Raw genomic sequence first — 24540 nt, 5'->3', positions numbered from 1 at the left:
TTATTTTTTTGTAATTTTACCAATTTTGTTAATTACCACAGTCATACCTTTTAACTTAATTCTTGTAGATGTGATATAATTATAAAAACATTCATGCCATTTTCCCCATTCAACGTCTATAATTACACAAAATATCCATTAACTAATGAAAAAACCCAATTACAGAAACTTATTTTACTGTCATTTTACACCCAGTGTATCAATTTTATGTATGTACAGCATAAAACTACAAGTTAAGTTTTATCTTTTAAATAAAAATAGCTGTAAAATTATGTTAATCTTGCAACCATAATTTTTAGTCTTTTTTGTATAAAAATAAATACATTTTCCATAAAAATGTGAAAATCATGTTTATTCACAGGTACCATTTTTTTTTTCGCAATTTTTTAATTACTTTTTATTTTACTTAGAAAAATTCTGTACATTTATATGAGATATTCTCTTAAATTACAGTTGTTGTTTTTACAGAGTAGATTTGGGGCCCAATAACATCTTTTAAACCAGCAGACGTATCACAGCTCAGTAATTCTCAGTAATGCCGTCCTTCAGGCTGTGAGTCTTCTTATTAACACAGATTTGACAGATTTGTTGTAACAATGCGGTAAACCGGGCCGTGAAATTACGGCTGGATGAAATGGTTTTCTGCTGCTTGGTTAACTCATGTTCATGTGCACGTGAGCGTACACACGCGGGACTGTAATGACCAATCAGCAGATATTGTAAACCCTCAGTTTGCTGAGCTGATGAGTGGGGTTGGTAGAGCCTCCACGCAGAGAGACGCTGCACACGCGGGGAACAGCACTCCGTTTCCGTTACAGTCACTGTCCTTCTGAACGCTCCGCACACAGCGGTAAGTGCCACCGGGTCTTTTTACAACAGGTTGAGACAACACGGAAAGCTGAGGTGTTCGTGTCTATTTGAACACTTTGAGTTTGGTGTTTTTTCCACAGCAGGCTGAGCGTGGACCCTTTACAAGCTGGCAGAAGATGCGTGATTTAATTTGGGCTTTAGCCGCGAGCAGCAGGCACGCGCGCGCTCCGTTTGGCTGTTTGGTAACAGTGACGATAAATTCTGACCGTAAACATCAGCAGCTTTTATTTCGTCTGTTTGAATAAACACCAACAAAACGCGTTTGTTTCATATATTCTCCGCTTTATTCCTGTGGACTCTGTGTCCACGCTAGACCACAGATTTCATATCTAATGTAAAAAACCTTTAAAAAAATAATCTTGAATTGTTAGACTAATAGGATTAAACAGGTGTGGGTCACAGACCAGCGCAGTGGTAAACCCGACAGGTACAGTGAAATAAAAGAAGATGCTTCTGACATTGTTCTTTACGGTTCTGGAAGTTTGTTTAAGAATTGGTTTTCTGCTTCTGCATCTATAAGATGTTATTATCTATGTTAATGTGTGCTGAACTTTATGTTTAGTGACTGTGAACTTAGAAGTATAATATGCTGTCAGACTCCACAACAAAGACTTTAACTGAACAAGCACACACATCCACACATGTGCAATAACACTAAGTGCAATAATCCTTTCTGGCATCGTTGTATTTTTACTCAGTTGTATATAGCATTCGTATTCTATTTTTATCTTATTGTATATTTTTATTCTATTTTATTCTACTGTATATAGTATATTATTTTATTCTATTCTGTACAGCTGTGTACTGTATTTATTCTTATTGTATTCTAATTTTTGCGTCATAACTTTTGCACTGTCCACTTCCTGCTGTGACAAAACAAATTTCCCACGTGTGGGACTAATAAAGGTTATCTTATCTTATCTTATCTTATGTATATTATATATTATACCATATATAATCTCTGAAAGACACTACAACGTTAATGATGTAGCGTTAGTCGTTGTTTCGGTCATTGTGGTTTCTCAGGGCAGAAACTCCTACACAGACTGTAGCAGAGTCTCTATCACTACTTCCTCTGATAAAGTTCGGATCTAATTACAGTAGTTGGATTATCCCGCTCACTGAATACAATATTATTCCTTTGCTAATTTGCTGTGGATGTTTGTGTTACTAACCTCTCAGATGCATCCATCAGAGCACGAATGAGTGTGGACGTTATATCAAAAGCACTTGGAAAAAGAAAGTGCTTGTTTAATTGGGTGAATGAGGCAAGTTGTATAGATTAGAAAAGCACTATATAAGATCCAGTCCATCAGCGTTTGGACAGAAGACAATGCTAAATGTGCGTGTTTTCTCAGACTGAACATGTTGCCAGGTTTGGGTCACAGTGGTATTTAATGATCGAGTAGATCAAAAATCATCTTGATCAGCCCTTTTCGATATAGAGCGCGTGTTTCTATGCTCCCTTTTCAAGCTGATTCATTGACTCAGCGTCTTCAGTGTATTCAGTGTGAATGTGTTTGTTGTACAAGACCTCGAGAACAGTTTGCTCCAGAGAACTCTGGAACAGCAGCTTCTAACACACTGCAGAGAGCATTCAGAACAGTTTTACTCTGACAGGTTTTCAGCTGCATCTGTCAGGACGAGAGCTGGTAAACTGTTGTTTGAAGACAACATCAGCTTTCTTCTTGGCTTGCTTGACAGCTCCTCCAATTACAGCTCTCTGGGTGTAGTATGCTGCGTTTGCAAATACTGCTGCTCATCAAAGCCAGATTAGAGAGAATAAAAAAGGATGCTGCTCTCTGTCCTTTACGGATGTGAAAATAGGATTTGAATCAGGTACAGCTCCTCAATGAAATTCTGTGTTGTACTGTCATTTTGCACAACCTCCTGAATATAACAGCAGAATACCACAACCGTTTTGTAACAAGAAAAGCTTGTCCTCTTGACCTCTGGTTTGGCATCTTGGGGAGATGTGAGCAAGCTGTTCAGCCTACCTCTGTCATATCATGTGGTAATAATGTTAGCAACAGTTCACCGGGAAGAGCCTTGAATAAACCTTCAACGATAAAAAAAAACAGGTTTCACTTCAGCTCTTTCTATGTTATAACCTTGCTCTTCTCTGCAGCTGGCACAAGCAAGAGTGGCCCACGGACTGGTTGTACCTCATACTTTCTACATTGCCTTGCAACATAGCTATCTACACCATAAATCCCACGTTGGTACCGGGAGAGACTTGAAATTTATGATTTTCAGGGTTTTTATCGTTAACTCGGTTTCCCTGGGTCTTTTCCCATGTTGTAGTTGTGCGTCTTATTTTGAAAGAAATATTTATGCGTTACCATAGCGACCAGAGGGCATTAAGGGGCAGAGAGGAGGATGTTACTGTCAATGTTGTTGGTGCATTTCAGGAGGACGCTGCTAATAAAATTACACAATTACACAGTGAATTTATTATTATATTTACAAAATACCACAGTTTTTGTCTCATTCGTATCATTTTATTTTGTTGTGTTTATCCGCCACACCTTAAAGGCTGGTCCGTGAAAATATTGTCTGACATTACACCGATCTGTGGCACAAAAAAGGATGGAGACCGCTGATTTATCTGATAACCGTAACTATAGCCCTAACTATATGCTTTAGCAAAAAGGAACGTTTGAAGCCTAATCTTGAAAGTAGAGATAGTGTCTGTCTCCTGAATCCAAACTGGAAGCTGGTTCCACAGAAGAGGGGCCTGAAAACTGGGGCAGTGACCTCCAGTACTGGGTGAGTGGCTCCAGCAGATCCCAGGAACAACATCTGAGATATCTCTCCAGAAGAGTGCAGACCTAGGAACAACACTGCCAGAACCCTCAGGACCCGAGCTTGAAGGAGCCCTCCCCCCACCCAAAAAACACCCTGCATGGTTCCATGAGGATTGGAATTCTGGGAGTTCTTCTCTAGTTTCCTCATAACCGTACCTAGTTCTGATGTTTAAACTGAATGGATGGATTAACTCATAGAAAAAAGTTCCCCTTAAAAATCTGTCAATCAAGAGTCTAAATTCAAGGTGCATATATGGTTTATTCATACTTCATACTCTCAAGGACAGTTTTTTTTGTGTGTGTGTGTGTGTGTGTGTGTGTGTGTGTGTGTGTGTGTGTGTGTGTGTGTGTGTGTGTGTGTGTGTGTGTGTGTGTGTGTGTGTGTGTGTGTGTGTGTGTGTGTGTGTGTGTGACCCACGTTGTGAGCCTGGTTGACGTTTGATTTGTATGGACTTTGTCATTTAAAGGTTTGACTAATATCTCGATGAAGTCTCTGTAGCGGACACTTTTCCAATAAGCTCTTCACCTACCACTGTGTAAGTGAGAGAAGATTCAGTGTGTAGGGCCGTTCACGTGGCTTTGCTGGCTGTACTGCGACCTGTCCTTCCTTGTGTGTGTGTGTGTGTGTGTGGGGGGGGTTACTCTATAAATTCGTACTGTATGTTTGTGTTGTGCTCTGTGCGTTTATTATATTTTCTCCCCCATCCCTTTCCCCCCCTGCCTGTCAGCTCAGACTTAGTCATGCAACATATATAATGTTATAACTGAAATAACACAAATGGAAATGAATAAATAAACAGGTAAAAGAAACACACGAAGAAGAGGAGCCTGCAAAGAATTTATAGACTCATCCTGGAGAAGCAAACAGTCATAATTCTGATTGCAAAAGCTTCCAGACAGGACAGAGAAGATCCTGTAATGTACTGCAGGTGTTACTGCAGGTCTTTTGTTGTACTAGTAATATATGCTGCCAGTTATCATCTGTAGAAAGAATTAAGAAAAAATTGTTATTGGGGGGTAACAAAAAAATTCCCGTTGGTGCTTGTCTAATTAAAAACCAAAGTGTTTATTTGAAGTCTGCTTTTAGGAGGATGTTGGCTGCTTGTTTCTGCAGTATGTGAGTAATAGTGGGCAGGAAGGCTCCACTAGCTTCTCCTCTTGTAATCTGAATGCAATTTCTTTATTATTTGTCTCCTTTTATAGCACTCACTTTCTGCACTGGCATTTGTGTATTTAAGCCCTGTGACATGATGTTTCTCCAGCACTAACCTGTCTGTTTCAAAGCTCCTCTGGATGAAAGAGGAAGCACATTCCAGTGTAACTGTTACTTTGATCATCACACACAGTTAAGCTGCTATTCACTAACAGTTACTTTAATCACTTAGATGCAGGCTTCTTCATCATCTCTTGATTTGGAATATCCAGATTGAGATGAGATTATGTGTGGTAAGCTGTGAATTTGTAACTTTTCTCTTTTAGTCAAGAAGCAATGAAGATATTAGAAGAAGAATAAAGTCATAGATGGTTGTTGGTTAGTTTGACTTCGATGTTTGCACATGCGCCGTACCCCTCGGTGACTGGTACACACTCCTACATACACTAGAATAGTTTATAGTTTATAGTTTATTCTGCCTGTGTTCCCTCTGTCTGTCCATGGTGTCACTGTGTCTGCTCGTGAGTCTGCCTGCCAAGTTCAGTGTCCGTTCTGGTGTATGTAGGAGGGCAAATCCATTTGAGCGGTAAAACCTGAGAGCTCCAGGTTTCTTCACTGTGTAATAATGGCTGATGTCCAGTCAGAATCAATGAGTCTGTGTGTGTTCTCCACCAGGCTCAATTCAGGCTTATTCATATAGTAGCAACCTAATAGGACAAATGGAGGCTGCATTAGGCAGAGGACGTCAGAGAGAGGGCAACAGTGACCAGGACATTTAAAAGTTAATGACTTAATGCTGAATTTGTTCAGTTCAGCGGTGTCGTCTCAAAGCATTTTCAGTGTGCAGGAAAGGAAAACATTTTTACCTGACACGACTCTGTTCAACTGTATCAACACTGAGTTATTACAATAGCTGATAACTAGTCTTGCTTGTCAGGGCTGCACTCTAGTGCTGAACACAAGAACTGATGTGGTTACATTATCATCCAAATTAAGCTCTGCAAGGCCAACGCACAACACCAGTGATTCATGGATTAGTCCGATGACGATCGGTCTGATGGGGCCTGATAAATGATAAAAGCACATTTCCTTTCAGTGGACTATTTGCTGTGTAAGCGTTCCTTCTAGATCCTTCAACGTGATCGTCATGGTCCTGAGTCTGAGGACTCGGTGTTTTGTGTTTCTTTATATTCTTCTATATTCTTGTTTATTCTGCCTGTGTTCCCTCTGTCTGTCCATGGTGTCACTGTGTCTGCTCGTGAGTCTGCCTGCCAAGTTCAGTGTCCGTTCTGGTTCTCTGTGTCTGTTAGTTTCCTGTTTTATTCTGAAAGTTCATGTCTCATGTCAATGTGTTCAGTTTTACCTTTCTCCTGTCTTGTTAGCCTAATTTCTCCCAGCTGTGTCTCCCTCCTGTTGCCCATTCCCTGATTACTCCCCTGTGTATTTAAGCCCTGTGTTTTCCTGTGCTCCCTGTTGCGTCGTACCCGCAACTTGCTGTGTGTTCATGATTTCCAGTCCTCCTGCACCTCAGTTTAGAGTTTTGTTTGCTTTTGTGAGTTTTATTTTGTGTTGAAGTTTTGTTCCAGCAATAAAGCTGCATTTTCAGTTGAAACCTCGTTTCCTAAGAGTCCTGCATTTTGGGTCCACCACTCCTGCCTGCCTGCCACACAGCCAACCATGACAATGAGTGCGCATGGCTTTATCAAATCAGTTTTTAAGTGTACAAAATACTACAGCCCTATCAAAAGTGAAGTAAAATATACTATTTATATTAAAACATATGAGTGTGCATATTCAGTATGTTTTTCAGCATCAGGCCAACAGTTGCAGATTGCTTACATAGATCCACATCAGTGTGTTTGCTGTGCATACGAGCAGGTCTGTGTCTGCTGCAGTCTTTTCATGCTCCGGGGAAAGAATGGACTTATTATGTAACCAAAAACTTGGTCGTTTGAACAGGAGTTTGTCTTTTTGGACCATTCACTTTGTTTTCAAATATTTAGATCAGGTATCAAAACGACTCAGATTTGGGGGAAAAACATGGGATTAAAATATTTCACTAAGAATTCCTTCCACCTCGTGACATCCTCAGGTGAAGTCAGCAGCACTCCACACACACTATACACAGTGTGGGTAGAGCACCACCTTCCCCTATTAAGTTGCTTGACACTTTACCAGAATCCCTTCGAGGCGGTTTGAAAGGGGTTTTCCATGGCCTCTCCAAACTCCTCCCACACCCGAGTTTCTAATTCAGTCGCTGGCCAAGACACATTCTGCTTGGCCTGCCCGTACCTATTGGCTGCTTCCAAAATCCCACGGGCTAAGCCCAAGAGGACTCCTCCTTCAGCCTGATGGCTCCTTGTAACCACGGTACCTGCCGTGGTGGTGACCCCACCACCAACAAACCACCTTTCTTTACCTGGAGAGGGCACTTTACCCTTAACTGACCAAGAACCTCGGCGGCTTCGCACTCTGCTGCTGATCACCCCAGTGCAAGCTCGACGTTATTGTAGTTTTGGTAGCTTCATCAGACATGATGAGTTGATTTTGGCTGTACAAATAATGAACAGAGTTGGTGAAATAGGAAAACCTTGGTGAAGTCCCACACCTACCAACAATGATTTTGACGGTTGTACAAGGAGCAGTGAGCTAAATATCCCACACTCCCAAAGCAAACCGAATGCTGTAAAATTCAGTTAAATGGGCTGATTTTTGATTGATTCATTTCAATTTCAAATAGTTAAAGTGCTGTGCAAAGGTCTTGAGCCACCTCTCAGGTCAAATGTAAGGATAGGTTATAAGGCTTTTTGTCAATTTAAACCAATAATTAGACCTGAGCATCCTGTTTACAGACAGAAGTTATTTTCAGATGAAGCACTAATTTCACACTTAGTGTTGTCACTGCACAGATCACCTGCTGGAAGTGAAAGCTTGGAAAGAAAAACACAATATGTGACTAAGAACTGTGTTTTTGCCATAACTAAGGCTTATGGGTGTACAGGCATTGAGCAGAGTACCGTGTGACCTCAGCATTTTCCCTGCGTAGTGAATGAGAGTGCAGTGCATGCTGGAATAACAGGAACTCTGCTTTCACGCCTATGTTTGAAAATGTTAGCTGCAGACAGCGTTTGTTTCTGTTGTTTCTGCTCGTGTAACAAAATCCTGCACTCCCACATCGGGCCGTAAAGTGCCAAGAAGTTGATGAACTGCCCTCAGGATGAATGTTATTAAATGCAGAATTGACATTTGTTTGTATTTACTTATTTACAGATCCTTTCCACTGTCAGTCAAAACTGGAAGGACTATGACAGATAGACCCATCTGCCAGTTTGGAGTGAGCCAGCTGGGAAGATAGAACATTTGTGACTTCTACATCTCCATCACAAAGATGAGGAATATTATCCTGGGCATTGTTTGTCTCTGTATTTGCCTGACCCTTGATGATGCACTGGCTTTAAATGGACGGAGGACACACATAGCAGATGGAGAGGGAATAGAAGCAGCCATCAGAGGAGAGAAGTTGCTGAAACGAGTGAGGCGAGGCTGGATGTGGAACCAGTTTTTCCTGCAGGAGGAGTATACAGGCTCTGACTACCAGTATATTGGCAAGGTAAGATCTGTGCTTCCGTTAAGGTACACTCAGGATGACATATTCCCAAATTAAATGAAATTCTCTTAATTAGCAGAAAGCATAATGATTTACCACAGCTGATCACAGTGCAGTATCAGGGATACTGTACCAACTGTGTTGTTTCTTATTGTTGTTCTGGGTTCTCAATAATGACACTGTTACTTGAAGAGAAGGTATTTTATCGAACTGTAGTTCACATGTGTCACCTCGCCTCTGTCAGTGCGTCTTCCTTTTTTAAAACAATAACATTAAATAACATAGCTACTTTCACAAACCTAAACAGTCTCTTGTTTTTCTTACTTGTTAAACCAGGATTTGTCAATTTAATGTTAACAGCACAACTAGTTTTCAACAATCATGGTCAGTTCAACACTAGTAACCAAACATAGTGAAACTTACATAGATACTATGACATCATCTTCCAAACAGCATGCCAACACATTACATCTGGTCGATCATAGGTGGCTTCACTTGTCTTACAGATCTTCTCAGTGTTTGTTCTTGTGTATGTGTAGGTGTTTCAGGTGATAGTGTCTCATGTGTGTGTTGGGGTTGTTCAGCAGCCTCCAACCTCTGCTCCACTACTACTGGTCCCTTAAGAAGATCTCGGCGATTTCTTCTCAGCATAGCTCCATCTTCTGTCTGAATGATGTATGATCGTGGTTGATCTTCCTTTAGAACTGTCGCTTTCTGTGCCATGTGTTGGATTTGTCTTTGAGTCTCACTTGATCCCCAGCATGCAGTTCAGGTAAGTTCTTAGTTCCTCTGTCATAATAGAACTTCTGCTTTGCTTTCTGTTGCTCCTTGAACTTCTTCACGCTGTTTCCCTCCTTTGTTTTAAGCAGATTATCCTGAATGGGCAGGTTTGATCTCAGGCGTCGTCCCATAAGAAGCTGTGCTGGTGACATACCACACTCAAGTGGCGTTGTGTTGTATACTAGCATGCTTTTGTCTGTGAACACTTCACTTGACACACCATGTCGTGCAAATACGGCTTTCATCGAAGTGATTACAGCCTCTGCTGTTGTCGTTTGCAGTCTACATACTTGTGGATACAAAGAGTAGCAGTCTGTGACCACAATATAGTCCTTTCCTCCAGACACAAAGAGGTCAGCCCCCACTTTCTGATATGGTCGGTCTCGCACTGGGTGTGGCTTTAGTGGCTCGGCAGGATTTCTTGCTTGATATGTCAGACATGTTGAACAGTTCGACACTTCATTTGTCACATCCTGATTAATCCGTGGCCAGTACATCACCTCACGTGCTCTCCTTTTTACATTTTTCCATGCCTAGATGCCCTGCGTGTATCTTTTTGAGCATCTCTCCTCGCAGGCTCTTTGGGATGACAATTTTACTTCCCTTGAACATCACATCATCCACTACAGACAGTTCTGCTCTGCAGTTCCAATACTCTTGAATAACAGGTGAGCAGTGTTGCTTACAGCTGGGACATCCATCTATGATGGTTTTGCGCAGTGCTTGTAATGATCCATCTTTGCTTGTCTCCGTTCTGATGAGCTCCATCTTCCCTTCTGCAACAGGAAGTGCACTTGCGACCATGCTCACATATGCTCTTGCATCATCCATCTTGGTGTTTGCTGGCTCATTCGGATCAACAGCTCGGGATAATGTGTCAGCTGTGTACATCAGCTTGCCAGGTGTGTACATCACGTTAAGCGTGTAACGTTGCAGCCGGATCATCATTCTTTGGATTCTCAGCGGACAGTCATTTAGTGGTTTTTGGAACAATGCTATCAGTGGCTTGTGGTCAGTTTCAACGCTGATGGCCTGCCCGGACACAAACTGGTGAAATCTCTCACAGGCGTATGTTATGCTGAGCAATCTGTGCATATCTTGTCTTTGCGTCTGTCATGGATCGCGATGCATATGCAACAGGCTGCCACTCATCATACTTCTGCAGAAGAACAGCTCCAAGCCCACTCTGTGATGCATCTGATGAGATCTTAATAGGTCTCATTGGATCATAAAACTTCAGAACTGGTTCTTTTGTAAGCCGCTTTTTCAAGGCACGCCATGCTTTCTCGTGTTCATGATTCCACTCCCATTCGATTCTCCTTTCAGTTAGCTGTCTCAGTTTCTGAGAGATTGGGTACGAATTTTCCCATGTAGTTTATCATGCCATTAAATCTCTGCACATCTTTCTTGCATTGCGGCCTCTGCATGTTTTCAATTGCAGACACCTTTTGAGGATCTGATCTGATGCCTTCACTGCTCAGGATATCTCCAATGAATGTCAGTTCCTTCGCCCCAAGCTGACATTTCTCTTTGTTCAGCTTCAGATTGGCTTTTCTGGTTGCTTCAAGAATATTTCTCAGTCTCATGTCATGTTCAGCTTTTGTGCTTCCCCACACAATGATGTCATCCATCGACGCGTCGACTCCTTCTAGGTGCTTATAGATCATGTGTATTGTCTTGTGATACACCTCAGGTGCTGAAGCAATGCCGAATGGCAGTCGCCGTAATCTGTTGCTGCCAAATGGGCTGTTGAACGTGCACAGTTTTGAACTTGCTTTGTCCAGCTTCAGTTGCCAAAATCCTGATGAAGTGTCTAGTTATTTGTCTGGTTATTTTTGTTACAGTTATTGCATCTCTTCCCATATGCTGGACATTTTTTAGGAGGATGTTGCAGTCCGCAGTGACCACAAGTCTTTTCTTTTCTGTCCCTGTTTGCTGGCTTTAATTGCATTTTTATTTCAGCAGCAGCACTCTCCTTATTGACTCTGTGTGTGTTCTTATTGACAGCATCCACTCTGCAGCTGTCACTAAGCAGTTCTTTAGCTTGTGCCCTCACTGTTTCAGCTGCTCTGCACAGTGTTAATGCTTTTTCCAGGTCAAGATTTTCCTCTCTCAGTAGCCTCTCTCTCAGACCGTTGTCTGGAGTCCCGCACACAAGTCTGTGTTTTATCAAAGAGTCTGTCAGTCCTCCAAATTCGCATGTTTTACTCCTGTTCTGCAGCTCTGTGACATACTGATCTATTGTCTCCCCTGTCTTCTGTACACATGTGAAGAATCTGTGCCTCTCAAATGTCACATTTCGAGCAGATCCCTCAGTACTGCTATATTTTAGTCCGCTACCTTTCTTCAAGTCCATCTCCTGACACCATGTCTTGTTTCTTTATGTTGTTGTGGGTTCTCAATAATGACACCGTTACTTGAAGAGAAGGTATTTTATCGAACTGTGGTTCACATATAAACAAACTTCACATCACAGTCCGCTCAGAGGTAACTCACTCTAGCTCTCTAGCTCCCCCTATAGTCTGGGTGTATTAACAACATAAAACCTGATACTAAGCAAATATGGATTTGCTGTTATCATTACGCCAACAGCTTTCATTTAAAATGTACTCACAGACTGACGATTGTTGGGCTCAGTTTCCAACTACATGGAATCTGTGCAAGGAAGTTTTAGTTTTAGTGAAGGGAGATTGGTGAAACTGAAGGCCTGTCTGGCGTTTGGTTGTGCTGTCCCTGGCGTTGCCTGTCGCGCCCCTTTTCCCTGGCATCTTCGTAGGCCGTCCTATGAGTGTCTGGTGCCGCTCGCTGGCTCTGGGCTGTTCCCGCCCGGCCGCTCCCTGCCTCCTTGTCCACGGCGGCGCGGAGTGAGTATGCAAAACCTGCGTTACGTTGCGCGAGCTTCAAAGTCTAGTGACTATTCAACTCCGGCCAAATTTGGCCTGGTAAACGCCAGATCGGTATCGAATAAGACTTTTATCCAATATTTTATCCAATATTTTTTGTCACACTACTTGGACTTTCTCTGCTTAACTGAGACGCGGATAACTGCTGCTGATTCCAGCGCCTTTGCAGAACTTTTGCCTTCGGACTGCTGCTATTTTAATGTCCCACGCAGATCTGGTCGAGGTGGAGGAGTAGCTACTATCTTCAGAGATCGCTACAAGTGCAAGCAGGTTTCATTGGAATTTTATTTTTCCAGTTTTGAACTGTTACTGTTTGAAATAGCCTGTTCTCCCCCTGTACGGTGCACAATAATATACAGGGCCCCAAAATACAGTAAAGACTTTATAAAGGAATTTGCTGCATTTCTAACTGAAGTCACGATAAAATATGACTCCTTTCTTATTGTCGGGGATTTCAATATTCATGTGTGCTGTCCAGATAAGCCCATGGTTAAAGACTTTTTGAATCTTACTGATTCTTTTAATTTACCGTATTTCCCGGACTACAAAGCGCACCTGAATATTAGCCGCACAAGCTAAAATCAGGGGAAAATCCTGTTTTGTACATACATTAGCCGCACCTGACTAAAAGCCGCAGGTGTTTCAATGTTGACTTATCATATGTAAGAGAATATGCACAAAGGGAATTGTCAGGAAAGAGATGGCTGTTTGGAGACATCACTTTTATTAATATTTTGAAAAACAAGTTATGGGTACATATTTGCACATGTAGTACATAACAATAACCTACAGCACACCAGAAAAATAGATCCGGACTACCTTTTAGGCTCAGGTGCAGTGACACAGCTTTAACAAGAAGAAAAGTCAGTCATTCACCATCTTTCTCTTCTTCCTGCCCACTGAAACCACCAAAGTCCTCTCCTCCAGTGTCGGATACGAACAGGCTCAGGGTGGCTTCGTCATCCACTCTCCGCTTCTCTCCTTCGTTGTCACTTACAAAACCAAAGAAATCCTCGTTGTCAGTGTCGAACACCCTCAGAAGGGCCGTGGCGGTGTCCTCCTCTCCATCATGCAGCAGTCCAGCCCTTAGAAATCCGTTAGTGATCGTGGATGTTTTCACACTTTTCCACGCTGTCAGAATCCACCGGTGGAGTTGGGCATAACTTGCTTTTCGCAAGTTTATCGCCGCTCATCATCCACGCTTCCCGCTGAACGCGTACCGCTACTTTGAAGTTTGTTTTTCGAGCTACTTCGTACGGCACTACGTTGCCTGGTGGATGGACATGTGACCAACATACCACTCTTGAACCCCGATCCTTCCGCCAGGCAACGTAGTGCCGTACAACAGCGGAACACACAAAACAAATCGTCTTACGATATCACAAAAATCATGGACAATCCATAGAAAAGCCGCACCTGACTAAAAGCCGCAGGGTTCAAAGCTTGTGCAAAAAGTAGCGGCTTATAGCCCGACAATTACGGTACATATGTAGTCCATGGTTAAAGACTTTTTGAATCTTACTGATTCTTTTAATTTAGTTCGATGTGTGTCTGCACCCACGCAACAGTGTGGCCACACTCTCGATCTGGTTTTAGCCCACTCATTGCCTGTTTTTAATCTGAAAGTCTCCGATCCTGTTTTCTCTGATCATATGCCGCTTCTGTTTGACATTTCTTTATCTAGAAATGAATTCAGGGGGCTTGTCCCTGCAAAGACATCTCGTTTGTTAAATTCTTCCACGGCAGCATGGTTCTCCACCTACTATAATCAGTTCTCCATTCCTGAGACACTCCAATACGTAGAGGAACTCAGTTTTTGGTTTCATACCACTTGTCAGACTGTCTTGGATATTGTCGCCCCTGTAAAAATTAAGCATCCTAAGACAAAGCTTGAACCCTGGTTGAACGATGAAACCCGTGCTGCGAGGCGTGAATGTCGTAGGGCTGAGCGGAGATGGAAAGAACATAACTTACAGGTCTCTTTACAAAGTTTAAGAGAGTGCTGGGCCTTATATCAGCTTACAATAAAAGAAGCAAAGCGGAAACACTTTGCAAACATTATTATGGTGAATTATCAGAAACCACACATATTGTTTAAGTCAATTGAGACTATTTTAAGCTCTCCCTCTGCTCTTAGTTTTGAGCCTTCACTTGAAATGTGTGAAAGGTTTCTGCACTTCTTTATAAACAAGGTAGCCTCGGCTAGGGCGCAGATTATTTTGCCCACATCTGACCCCTCTGATCTTCCAGTTTGCTCAGCTGTCTTTCAACAGTTTGAGTCGGTTACTCTTGCTCAGCTACAGGAGGTGGTGGATCATTTAAAGCCTGTAGGCTCACCTTATGATCCTATCCCTCCCCTTTTTCTGAAAGAAGTTTTTTCTACCATAGGTCCAACTATTTTAACCATTTTAAATAGCAGCCTTACTTCAGGTGTGGTTCCAAAGAATTTCAAAGATGCAATTGTGCAACCACTTCTTAAGAAACCTGGGCTAGATACAAACGCTGTTGAGAACTTTAGACCAATATCTAAGCTGCCCTTTTTATCTAAAGTCTTGGAAAAAATTGTATATGACCAATTGATCTCATACTTGAATGCACAAAATGTTCAGGAGATTTTTCAATCTGGTTTTAAAGCAGGCAGCACGGTGGCACGGTGGTTAGCACTGTTGCCGCACAGCAAGAAGGTCCTGAGTTCAATTCCAACATCAGGCCGGGGTCTTTCTGTGTGGAGTTTGCATGTTCTCCCCGTGTTTGCGTGGGTTCTCTCCGGGTACTCCGGCTTCCTCCCACCGTCCAAAAACATGCAGCTTGTGGGGATAGGTTAATTGGAAAATCCAAATTGCCACTAGGAGTGAATGTGAGTGCGAATGGTTGTCTGTCCCTGTGTGTTGGCCCTGCGACAGACTGGCGACCTGTCCAGGGTGTACCCCGCCTCTCGCCCTGGACAGCTGGGATAGGCTCCAGCGCCCCCGCGACCCTGAAAAGGATAAGTGGAAGCGAATTGATGGATGGATGGGTTTTAAAGCAATGCATAGCACTTTTAAGAATTTTTAATGATATATTTTTATCATGTGATTCTGGTGAAAGTGTCATTCTTATTTTACTCGATTTAACTGCTGCATTTGACACTGTAGACCATGAAATTTTAATCTCACGTTTGGAGCAGTGTGTCGGTATAACAGGTGTGGCTCTGAAATGGTTCAGGTCTTACTTAACAAACCGAACCTTTTCAGTTCGCTTAGGAAATTGTGAGTCCTCCCGAGCTCCGTTGTCTCATGGAGTACCACAGGGTTCCATTCTGGGCCCTATCCTGTTTTCACTTTATTTACTTCCATTGGGCTCAATTTTTAGAAAACACAGACTCTCGTTTCACTGTTATGCAGATGACTGCCAGATTTATGTTCCTCTTAAAAAGAAAGATGGGTCGTCTGTAAATCGTTTACAAACATGTCTGGAGGACGTCAAGTCGTGGTTGGCGCTAAACTTTCTTTGTTTTAATGATTCTAAAACTGAAGTAATGGTGTTCAGACCTGCCTCCACTGCTGTTCCGTATGTTGATTTGCAATCCCTGAAATCATTCTGTAAACCAGAGATTGTTAATCTGGGTTTTAAAATGGATCCTGAGCTTAAGCTTGAAAGCCAGATCGGGTTGGTTGTAAGGTCTAGTTTCTTTCATCTGAGGCAACTGGCCAAAATTAAGCACTTTCTTACGAGACAGCAATTTGAAACAGTAATCCACGCTTTTGTAACCGTTCGGCTGGATTACTGTAATTCTCTTTATTTTGGGGTGAGTCGATCTTCTGTTTTTCGACTGCAGTTAGTCCAGAATGCTGCTGCACGCATTTTAACTGGCACTCGTAGATACGAGCATATCACCCCAGTTTTATATTCACTTCATTGGCTGCCCGTGCAGTTTTTAGGATCCATTTTAAGCTGCTTTTATTTGTTTTTAAATGTTTGTCCAATGCTGCCCCTCTGTACCTCTCTGAGCTTCTTCATCCATACATACCTTCCCGGTCCCTCAGGTCGGCAGACCAGCTCCTCCTGAGCGTGCCCAGGACTAATCGTGAGCTCAGAGGGGATCGGGCGTTTGCTGTGGCAGCACCAAAATTGTGGAATGAGTTGCCTTTACATGTTAGACAGGTCAGATGTCCTCTCTCCATCAGAGAGGACAGATGGTTCGAAAGAGGAGTGAAAGAAGCCATCTATGTCCACTGTGAGCGACCATCTTTGAACAGAGGCGGGGGTTTACGACACCAACTCTCTGCCATCTATAATCCAGTTTTGAGATCCCTTCCCAGACGCCTTAATGCCCACTCACATCCTGGGCCATCTGACCTCAGGAATTCGCATGATAAGGTGGGGCCAGGTTTCACAATGAGCACACCCGAAACTCTGGCTGATTGGGACTAGGGCTGCCACGATTAGTCGACTAGTCACAATTACGTCGACTATCAAAAACGTCGACGACTAATTTAATAGTCGACGCGTCGTTTGAAGCTTTGTAAGATCACAAAAGACGCAGGAATAAGTAGTAAGATTTAAGAGTGTAATAATGGACTGAAACAGAAGATGGCAGCACTGCATGTTCAAGGATGCCAGCTGCCGTTAAACACCAAAGAAGAAGAAACTGTGTCCCAGAATTCATAGCGCGGCCCATCGCGGCCCTGCTTAGTTTCCAACAATGGCGGCAGCTAGTTAGTTTTAATATTACTCTTATTATTCTTTCTGGGTCACAAAATAAACGTTTAACATATTTTCAGGCGAGAATGTAGCTGTGTAAACCTCAAATATCTGCTCAGTTTATCAAGACACCACATATTTTCAAAAGCGCGCCGACGTTTTCGGAGGCATCTGTTACCCACTAGCTCAATAGCTAGCCGGGGGCTAGGCTCACTAGAGCCGTGAGAACACCGGACTCCCAGCAGATCATTTTCAAACCCACCGCCGTCTTTCACTACTCAGGTTAAACATGATATATAAGTCACTTAGATAACTTAAAAATGTTGTTTGGCTTTTTTCAGTGTTTTATTTGTTCCTGAGTAAATCTGTTTGGATGAGATTAAAGTTATAGTTTTTACACAGCTGAATAAACGTCAAGCAGACAGCTGATTATCAGAAGTGTGAGAATCTACTCCGGTGTCCTGTTATATTTTAGATAGCAAGGAGTTTATTAAACTCCACCGAAACAATCTGCAAATTTCATTAAAATTTAATAAACTATCATCTTGTCTTTATTGTTAGTTAGCACATACCTTAAACACTTAAAGCTGTAAGCTAATGATAGTTATATAAGAGCAGATGCTGCTGGTGCAATAAGCTGTATGGTTTATGTTCAATGGATGATGATCTGATTAGTCGACAGATCGCAAAAGTAATCGCTGACTAGTCGACTATCAAAATAATCGTTTGTAGCAGCCCTAATTGGGACCCACGCCCAGTTTCACACCTTGGCTCAGGTGATTAGAGGATCATCAGGGGGTCCTTTTGTCCCTCTGAGGGGGGAAACTCCCACTAGGTTTATATCCGGGACTCTCCACCATTTGACCTTAGAACTGAAGAAGCTTCTCGGATGAGAGGTGAAACGTCTTCAAGCAACTTAAAGAAGTCCAGACGCTTTTCTTTGCAAGCTCCTTTGAACACGTAAGCTAAGACTCTAAAAAAAAAATAGCATTTGTTCAGCTTTTAGTTTCGCCATTTGTTGATTCACTTGAAGAGCAAGTAACGTAACGTAACATGGGTCAAGTGATCAGTTTGATATCAATCTTTCGTGATGCACCGTCATATTTACATTATTTGTATGGTACGAATGATTTGCTTTGGTACCTGGTCAAACTTAAGCTCTCCTTAGTATGGCTGGCTCCGTTTCTCCAACAGCGCACTCACAGGCAGCAGCTGCCCCGCCCCCTCGCTCAGTCGCTTAGTGCCTGAGCTCGGATCATACCAATATCAGTGTCACGGTCCTGGGTCTCCTGACCCAGCGTTTTTAGTTCTTTGTGATTTTCGTATTATTGTACTTGTGTGTGACTTATTCTATGGCTTCTAGTTTTGATCCCTTGCCCTTCATGTCTCCCTGTGTGCCCCTCTGTGTATCTGTGAGCCCTCGTCTCTCCTTATGTTTTATTCCATGCTTCCCCTGCCCATTATGTCTAAGTTCTCCCCGTGCTCTCTTCCCCCTGTGTGCCCTCTATGTATTTATGAGCCCTCGTCCCCTTTCGTGTTTATTCCGTGTCTCCCCTGCCCGTTACGTTGGTGTTCTACTCGTGCTCTCTCTCCTCTGTACTTCCTGTTTCACCTCTCCCGTCAGTGTTCAGTTCACCCCGCCCTGTCTCGTTATGATTATCAGTGTCACCTGTGTTCCCCGTGTGTTCCCACTCCCCTCGTTAACCCTCTGTGTATTTCTGTCTGCGTCTCCCTCTGTTCAGTGTGACGTCGTCCCTCATGCCGTGTGTGGATCTCCCTGTGTCTCTCTGTGAGTTCTTAGTTTGTGGTTTCCCAGTTCAGTTTGTATATTTGTTCTGCCAGCGAATAAAGCTGAGTTTTGAGTTCATTCCCTCGTGCCTGTGAGTCCTGCATTTTGGGTCCTACCCCTGCCTGCCGCACGGCGATTCATGACAGTACGACGTCACCAGATATGGACCCAGCAGCACTCAACCCACCAGAAGAACTGCGTCTGGACATTATCTACTCCGTGGAAAAACTCCTGCATCTGTGGCTCGAACATGAGGGAAAGGAATTTCGCCGCGCCGTGGAAACCAAACTACAGCGTTTAATCTCTGGTCTTCCCTGGCTACTCAGTGCGCTCCACCCACTCGAACAGGACTTAATCCGCAACGAGCTCCACCTTCATCCCCCAGCTGCTACTACCCACCTGCCTGAAGGGCCGGATGCGGAGCCGCTCGGCCCGTCAGAGCCATCATCAAAAAAGAAACGGCATTCACGCCGCCGACGCGCCACCCCACAGCCGGACATTCGGCCTTCTAATTCACCTTCTGTGCTGCCAGAAGCTCCGTCGGCTCCCTCGCTGCTACTTCCAGCTCAGTTAGCTCCCTCGCCGCCACCCGCAGCTCAGTTAGCTCCCTCGCCGCCACCCGCAGCTCAGTTAGCTCCCTCGCCGCCACCCGCAGCTCAGTTAGCTCCCTCGCCGCCACCCGCAGCTCAGTTAGCTCCCTCGCCGCCACCCGCAGCTCAGTCTCCTGTGTCCCCGCTAGCTCAGCCATTAACTCCACCACACGCTCCATTTTCACCTCTACCATCGCTTCAGTCATCAGTTCGGTCTGCCACTCAGTCGCCCTTAGCTCCATCATCCACACTACCACCTGTTTCTCTTCCACCACAACCGTCACTACACCCAGCCACTCAGGCTGCTACTCAGTCAGTCATTCAACCCATAGCCCTGCCGTTACCATACCCTGTAGCTGAGCCACTAGCCGTCCGACCCACAGCCACTTCAGCCACTCCTTCACCCGTTACACCTCCACTACAACCATCACTGCAGTCTCCAGTGTCCCCAGTGCAGTCTCCAGTGTCCCCAGTGCAGTCTCCAGTGTCCCCAGTGCAGTCTCCAGTGTCCCCAGTGCAGTCTCCTGCAGCCCTGCTGTCCCCAGTGCAGCCTCCTTTAGCACAGTCACCCACTCAACCACCAGCACCACAACCGTCACTACCTCTAGTTCATTCCCCTGTGAAGTCATTAACTCCACCACCTACTCCACTCTCACCACCACCGTTACTACAGACATCAGTTCAGTCCCCTGTGCAGTCATTTACTTCTCCACCGTTAGCAGCTCAGGTCCCCGTGTGTCCAGCAGCTCAGGTCCCCGTGTGTCCAGCAGCTCAGGTCCCCGTGTGTCCAGCAGCTCAGGTCCCCGTGTGTCCAGCAGCTCAGGTCCCCGTGTGTCCAGCAGCTCAGGTCCCCGTGTGTCCAGCAGCTCAGCTCGCACCTGAACCTTTGGCCCAGTTCCCCGTAGCAGTGCGGTTTTTTAGCCAGCCTAACATTGAGCCCGGGGTCCCTATCCTCTCTGGCTCTACATCAGCTCCTGCTGGAAGCTCGGATGAGCTCATCCAGGACTCCGTGGCTCCCACGCCGCCATCTACCTCGTCCGCTGGGGGTTCCAGTAAGCCCGGCCAGCACCTCCTCGTCTCCGCTGGAGGGTCCGAGGGGCCCGTTCAGCCTCCTGTCTCCGCTGGAGGGTCCGAGGGGCCCGTTCAGCCTCCTGTCTCCGCTGGAGGGTCCGAGGGGCCCGTTCAGCCTCCTGTCTCCGCTGGAGGGTCCGAGGGGCCCGTTCAGCCTCCTGTCTCCGCTGGAGGGTCCGAGGGGCCCGTTCAGCCTCCTGTCTCCGCTGGAGGGTCCGAGGGGCCCGTTCAGCCTCACGCCGCATCAGCTGGAGGGCCCGAGGAGCCTGTCCAGCCGCCATCTGCGACCGCCTCGTCATCGCCTGGCCCGGCTACATCCGCCTGTGCTTCTGCTACGCCTGGGCCAGCCTCTGCCTGTGCTTCTGCTACGCCTGGGCCAGCCTCTGCAACCTCGCCCGGCCCGGCCTCAGCCTCTGCAACCTCGCCCGGCCCGGCCTCAGCCTCTGCAACCTCGCCCGGCCCGGCCTCAGCCTCTGCAACCTCGCCCGGCCCGGCCTCAGCCTCTGCAGCTCCGCCTGGTCCGGCCTCAGCCTCTGCAGCTCCGCCTGGCCCGGCCTCAGCCTCTGCAGCTCCGCCTGGCCCGGCCTCAGAGCCTTCGTCTGCTGCAGCCTCCTCAGAGCCTTCGTCTGCTGCAGCCTCAGCCTGTGCTTCGCCTGGTCCCGTCTCGACTGGTCCTGTGCCCACCGGGCCTCGGCCAGTACGCCTGACACTGGGGAGCCGCCGCCGCTGCCTTCCGCGCGGCCGGCCCCCGGACCGCCTTCATCGCCTGAGTGGCCGCCGTCGCCTTCCGCACGGTCGGCCCCCGGACCAGGGCTGTCATCGTCGCCGCCGCCTCCCGCGCGGTCGGCCTCCTGAACTGCTCCGTCGTCTCCTTCACCGCCGCCGTTGCCTTGCGCACGGCCGGCCTCCTGAACTGTTTCCACGTCTCCGCCGTTGCCTTGCGCACGGCCGGCCTCCTGAACTGTTTCCACGTCTCCGCCGTTGCCTTGCGCACGGCCGGCCTCCTGAACTGCTCTGTGTTTGAGTTATTTTCTTGGGCTCCGGTGTTTGCTGTGCTCTTTTGTTTTCTGTTCCGAGCCCTCCGTCCTGGGCCCCCGCCGCCCGCCCTGGGTTGTTTTCTGTTTGGTTTTGTTTTTCTGTGTTTGGGCTGTCTGGAGCCAGCCCTTGAGGGGGGGGTACTGTCACGGTCCTGGGTCTCCTGACCCAGCGTTTTTAGTTCTTTGTGATTTTCGTATTATTGTACTTGTGTGTGACTTATTCTATGGCTTCTAGTTTTGATCCCTTGCCCTTCATGTCTCCCTGTGTGCCCCTCTGTGTATCTGTGAGCCCTCGTCTCTCCTTATGTTTTATTCCATGCTTCCCCTGCCCATTATGTCTAAGTTCTCCCCGTGCTCTCTTCCCCCTGTGTGCCCTCTATGTATTTATGAGCCCTCGTCCCCTTTCGTGTTTATTCCGTGTCTCCCCTGCCCGTTACGTTGGTGTTCTACTCGTGCTCTCTCTCCTCTGTACTTCCTGTTTCACCTCTCCCGTCAGTGTTCAGTTCACCCCGCCCTGTCTCGTTATGATTATCAGTGTCACCTGTGTTCCCCGTGTGTTCCCACTCCCCTCGTTAACCCTCTGTGTATTTCTGTCTGCGTCTCCCTCTGTTCAGTGTGACGTCGTCCCTCATGCCGTGTGTGGATCTCCCTGTGTCTCTCTGTGAGTTCTTAGTTTGTGGTTTCCCAGTTCAGTTTGTATATTTGTTCTGCCAGCGAATAAAGCTGAGTTTTGAGTTCATTCCCTCGTGCCTGTGAGTCCTGCATTTTGGGTCCTACCCCTGCCTGCCGCACGGCGATTCATGACAATCAGGGGGGATTCACGCACAGTCGTAAATTCCCACAGTGTGCACTATGTGCTTCGAATATTGTGTGTAGTTTTTGTTTTATACAGTTGTCAGACAGGCATCTAACTATGAAAAAATTACACTCCTAAAGACCCCGGGCTTCTGACAAAACAACCCGGGCTTAAGCCCAGTAAGCCACCCCCACGCTCCGCCCCTGGTTTCCAGACAGAGAGCTCTGTTACTTTGTTTCTAATTTATTCCTGAGTTTTCTTGGATTGCAGCGGAATGTCTGAGCATGTGATTTGTTGACCATTGTATCTCTTTGTTGACAATACATACCACACTTGTAAGAGTCATAGTTATAAGCAGGGGTGCACATAAGTGGTCCGCAGGTGCGCATTCGCTGTCAAAATAAAAGACGCGCACCAGATAAGAAGTTGCAACGCGCGTTTGCGTACATATAAAAGGCAGTGTTTTTGTCTGCTAGAGTGGGATTTTCACAGCATATTCTGCACCACATCTCTGTGCATTCATCATTTGTTTGAAGCCAGCTCACCTCCTGTAACCACTTTTCAGAGAATACACGCTTCTTTTGCAGTTCGGACTCCTGCTGACATTTCTTTGGAGGTGGAGGTTTTGAGTCTGGTCCCCAGGCCTAATGTTCGACACCATCTCTTCATTTAAAAGCAGCCTCAGTGACACTGTGCTTGGAAAATGGACCACAGCACTTTCACAGTTCACTTAGCGTGTACATAGACAGTAGGATTATATGGGGATTTGCCATCTAACTGGCTGCTCTGTTTAACAAATACAACTTGTAGGCCTTTCAGTGAGGGTAACTCACAGTGCATGATGACAGTTGGAGCTTTGCTGTTTGATCAGTAGCTCGTAGCCTGCAGGTATTGTGGTGCTCTGTATGAAGCCTGCTGCTGTCTGACAGCACAAAACCAAAATAAGTTTGGAAATAAACGAGCAAGGACCAAGGCAGCGTCAGTAGACTTTTACGCCCCGCTGTGGTGCCGCCTTCCCTGCAGGTGGCCTGCTGGGTGCTTTGGATATGGTTCAAATACAGATGAACAGGGAGGAGGGTAAAACAGCCAAAATATGGTTATGCAGAAATTCATGTTTTGTATCTCTGATGTCAAAGAGTGCTGACATTTACCTATTTATTTATTTATTTACTTATGTATGTATTTAAATATTTATTTTAATATGAAGTTACACAGTAGTGGATTTACCTACAGATGTACTCTGATGATGCTTTCATCATCCTGGTCCATGTGAAACAGCAAACAGCACTTGGCTGCCTACATCCTATTCTAATCCAGTTCCATGTCCGGAAGCCAAATCCCAATATTCCCCCACTATCCGAACACCTGGCGCTTTGTACTTGTGAGTGCTCCATTCATCCAGAGACATCCATGAACCCAAACATAGAATTAAGAGAGACATTCAATAGAGAAAGCCAGGCACTGTTAGAAATAACAGTAAGCAGAAAATGTTTTGTGACATCTAATGAATATGGTAGCATCGTTACAGCGACGATGATTGTGAAGAAACATGAAAGACTGCAGCATCTTTCATGTCTGTGGGACACCACAGAGTCCATAACACATACTCTGCTCTGGAAATGTGCTGTGCTGAAATGTCTGCAGGCTTTATCGGCTTGTGAAAGTATGGCGGTGTTGCAGCCCTGCAGACTGACAGATGGACTCAGACTGAACACTGCTGGACAGAAAAGGTAGCAAGGATCAAAAGGAGAGAGGGAACGACTGGAGGACATACAGCGAGGAAAGAACAGAAGGAACTGAGGAGATGTATATTGTGTGGTGTGAAGAGTGAACAATTAAGGGCAGGAGGACAGGTAGAACAAAAGAACCAAGGCAAAGAAACAAGAGAAAAAAGGTGAGGAGCAGCACAAAGGACACAGGCAGAGAGTGAAGGGGTGATGCACTGTAACCTGATTCAAGGAAGAAAAGTTAGAGCAGGAAAAGTTGCAGGTTAAGGTATCAAATGGGTTTCATTTGACTCAAACTCAAACAGCACATGTCCAGTTCCATCCAGGTTCATTCTTTTGTCGCTAAAACTGCAGTTTAATTCGCTGGTTTCAATTTTTTAAATCATTTTAAGTGAAATAAATCTGACCAATATTTTGTGTGTGTGTGTGTGTGTGTGTGTGTGTGTGTGTGTGTGTGTGTGTGTGTGTGTGTGTGTATATTAAAAAAAACATCCAGCACGCCCCTGCGGGCGGTTTATCCTTCAAGCTCGGGTCCTCTACCAGAGGCCTGGGAGCTTGAGCGTCCTGCAGTATCTTAGCTGTTCCCAGGACTGCGCTCTTCTGGACAGAGATCTCCGATGTTATTCCCGGGATCTGCTGGAGCCACTCGCCTAGCTTGGGAGTCACCGCACCTAGTGCTCCGATTACCACGGGGACCACCGTTACCTTCACCCTCCACATCCTCTCG

The 24540-nt window shown here is 45.5% G+C and overlaps 1 protein-coding gene across 2 annotated transcripts in view; it reads left to right on the top strand.

Moving 5' to 3' along the window:
- The first annotated feature begins 761 nt into the window (after positions 1-761).
- Positions 762-24540, top strand: part of LOC146614228 (cadherin-6-like) — a 71595-nt gene continuing 47816 nt past the window's right edge. For both annotated transcript variants that reach the window (XM_085378879.1, XM_085378880.1), the window contains exons 1-2: positions 762-850; positions 8101-8440. In XM_085378879.1, coding sequence (XP_085235005.1) covers positions 8219-8440 — 222 coding nt within the window. In that variant the 5' untranslated portion in view covers positions 762-850; positions 8101-8218. The remainder of the gene's footprint in view (positions 851-8100; positions 8441-24540) is intronic.

This window comes from Diplotaxodon limnothrissa, linkage group LG18 (genome assembly GCF_057381915.1).
Source record: "Diplotaxodon limnothrissa isolate DT_005_m linkage group LG18, D_limnothrissa_male_GT1.1, whole genome shotgun sequence".
In the NCBI taxonomy this organism is placed as follows: Eukaryota; Metazoa; Chordata; class Actinopteri; order Cichliformes; family Cichlidae; genus Diplotaxodon; species Diplotaxodon limnothrissa.
This window is presented reverse-complemented; position numbering and strand designations above follow the sequence as displayed.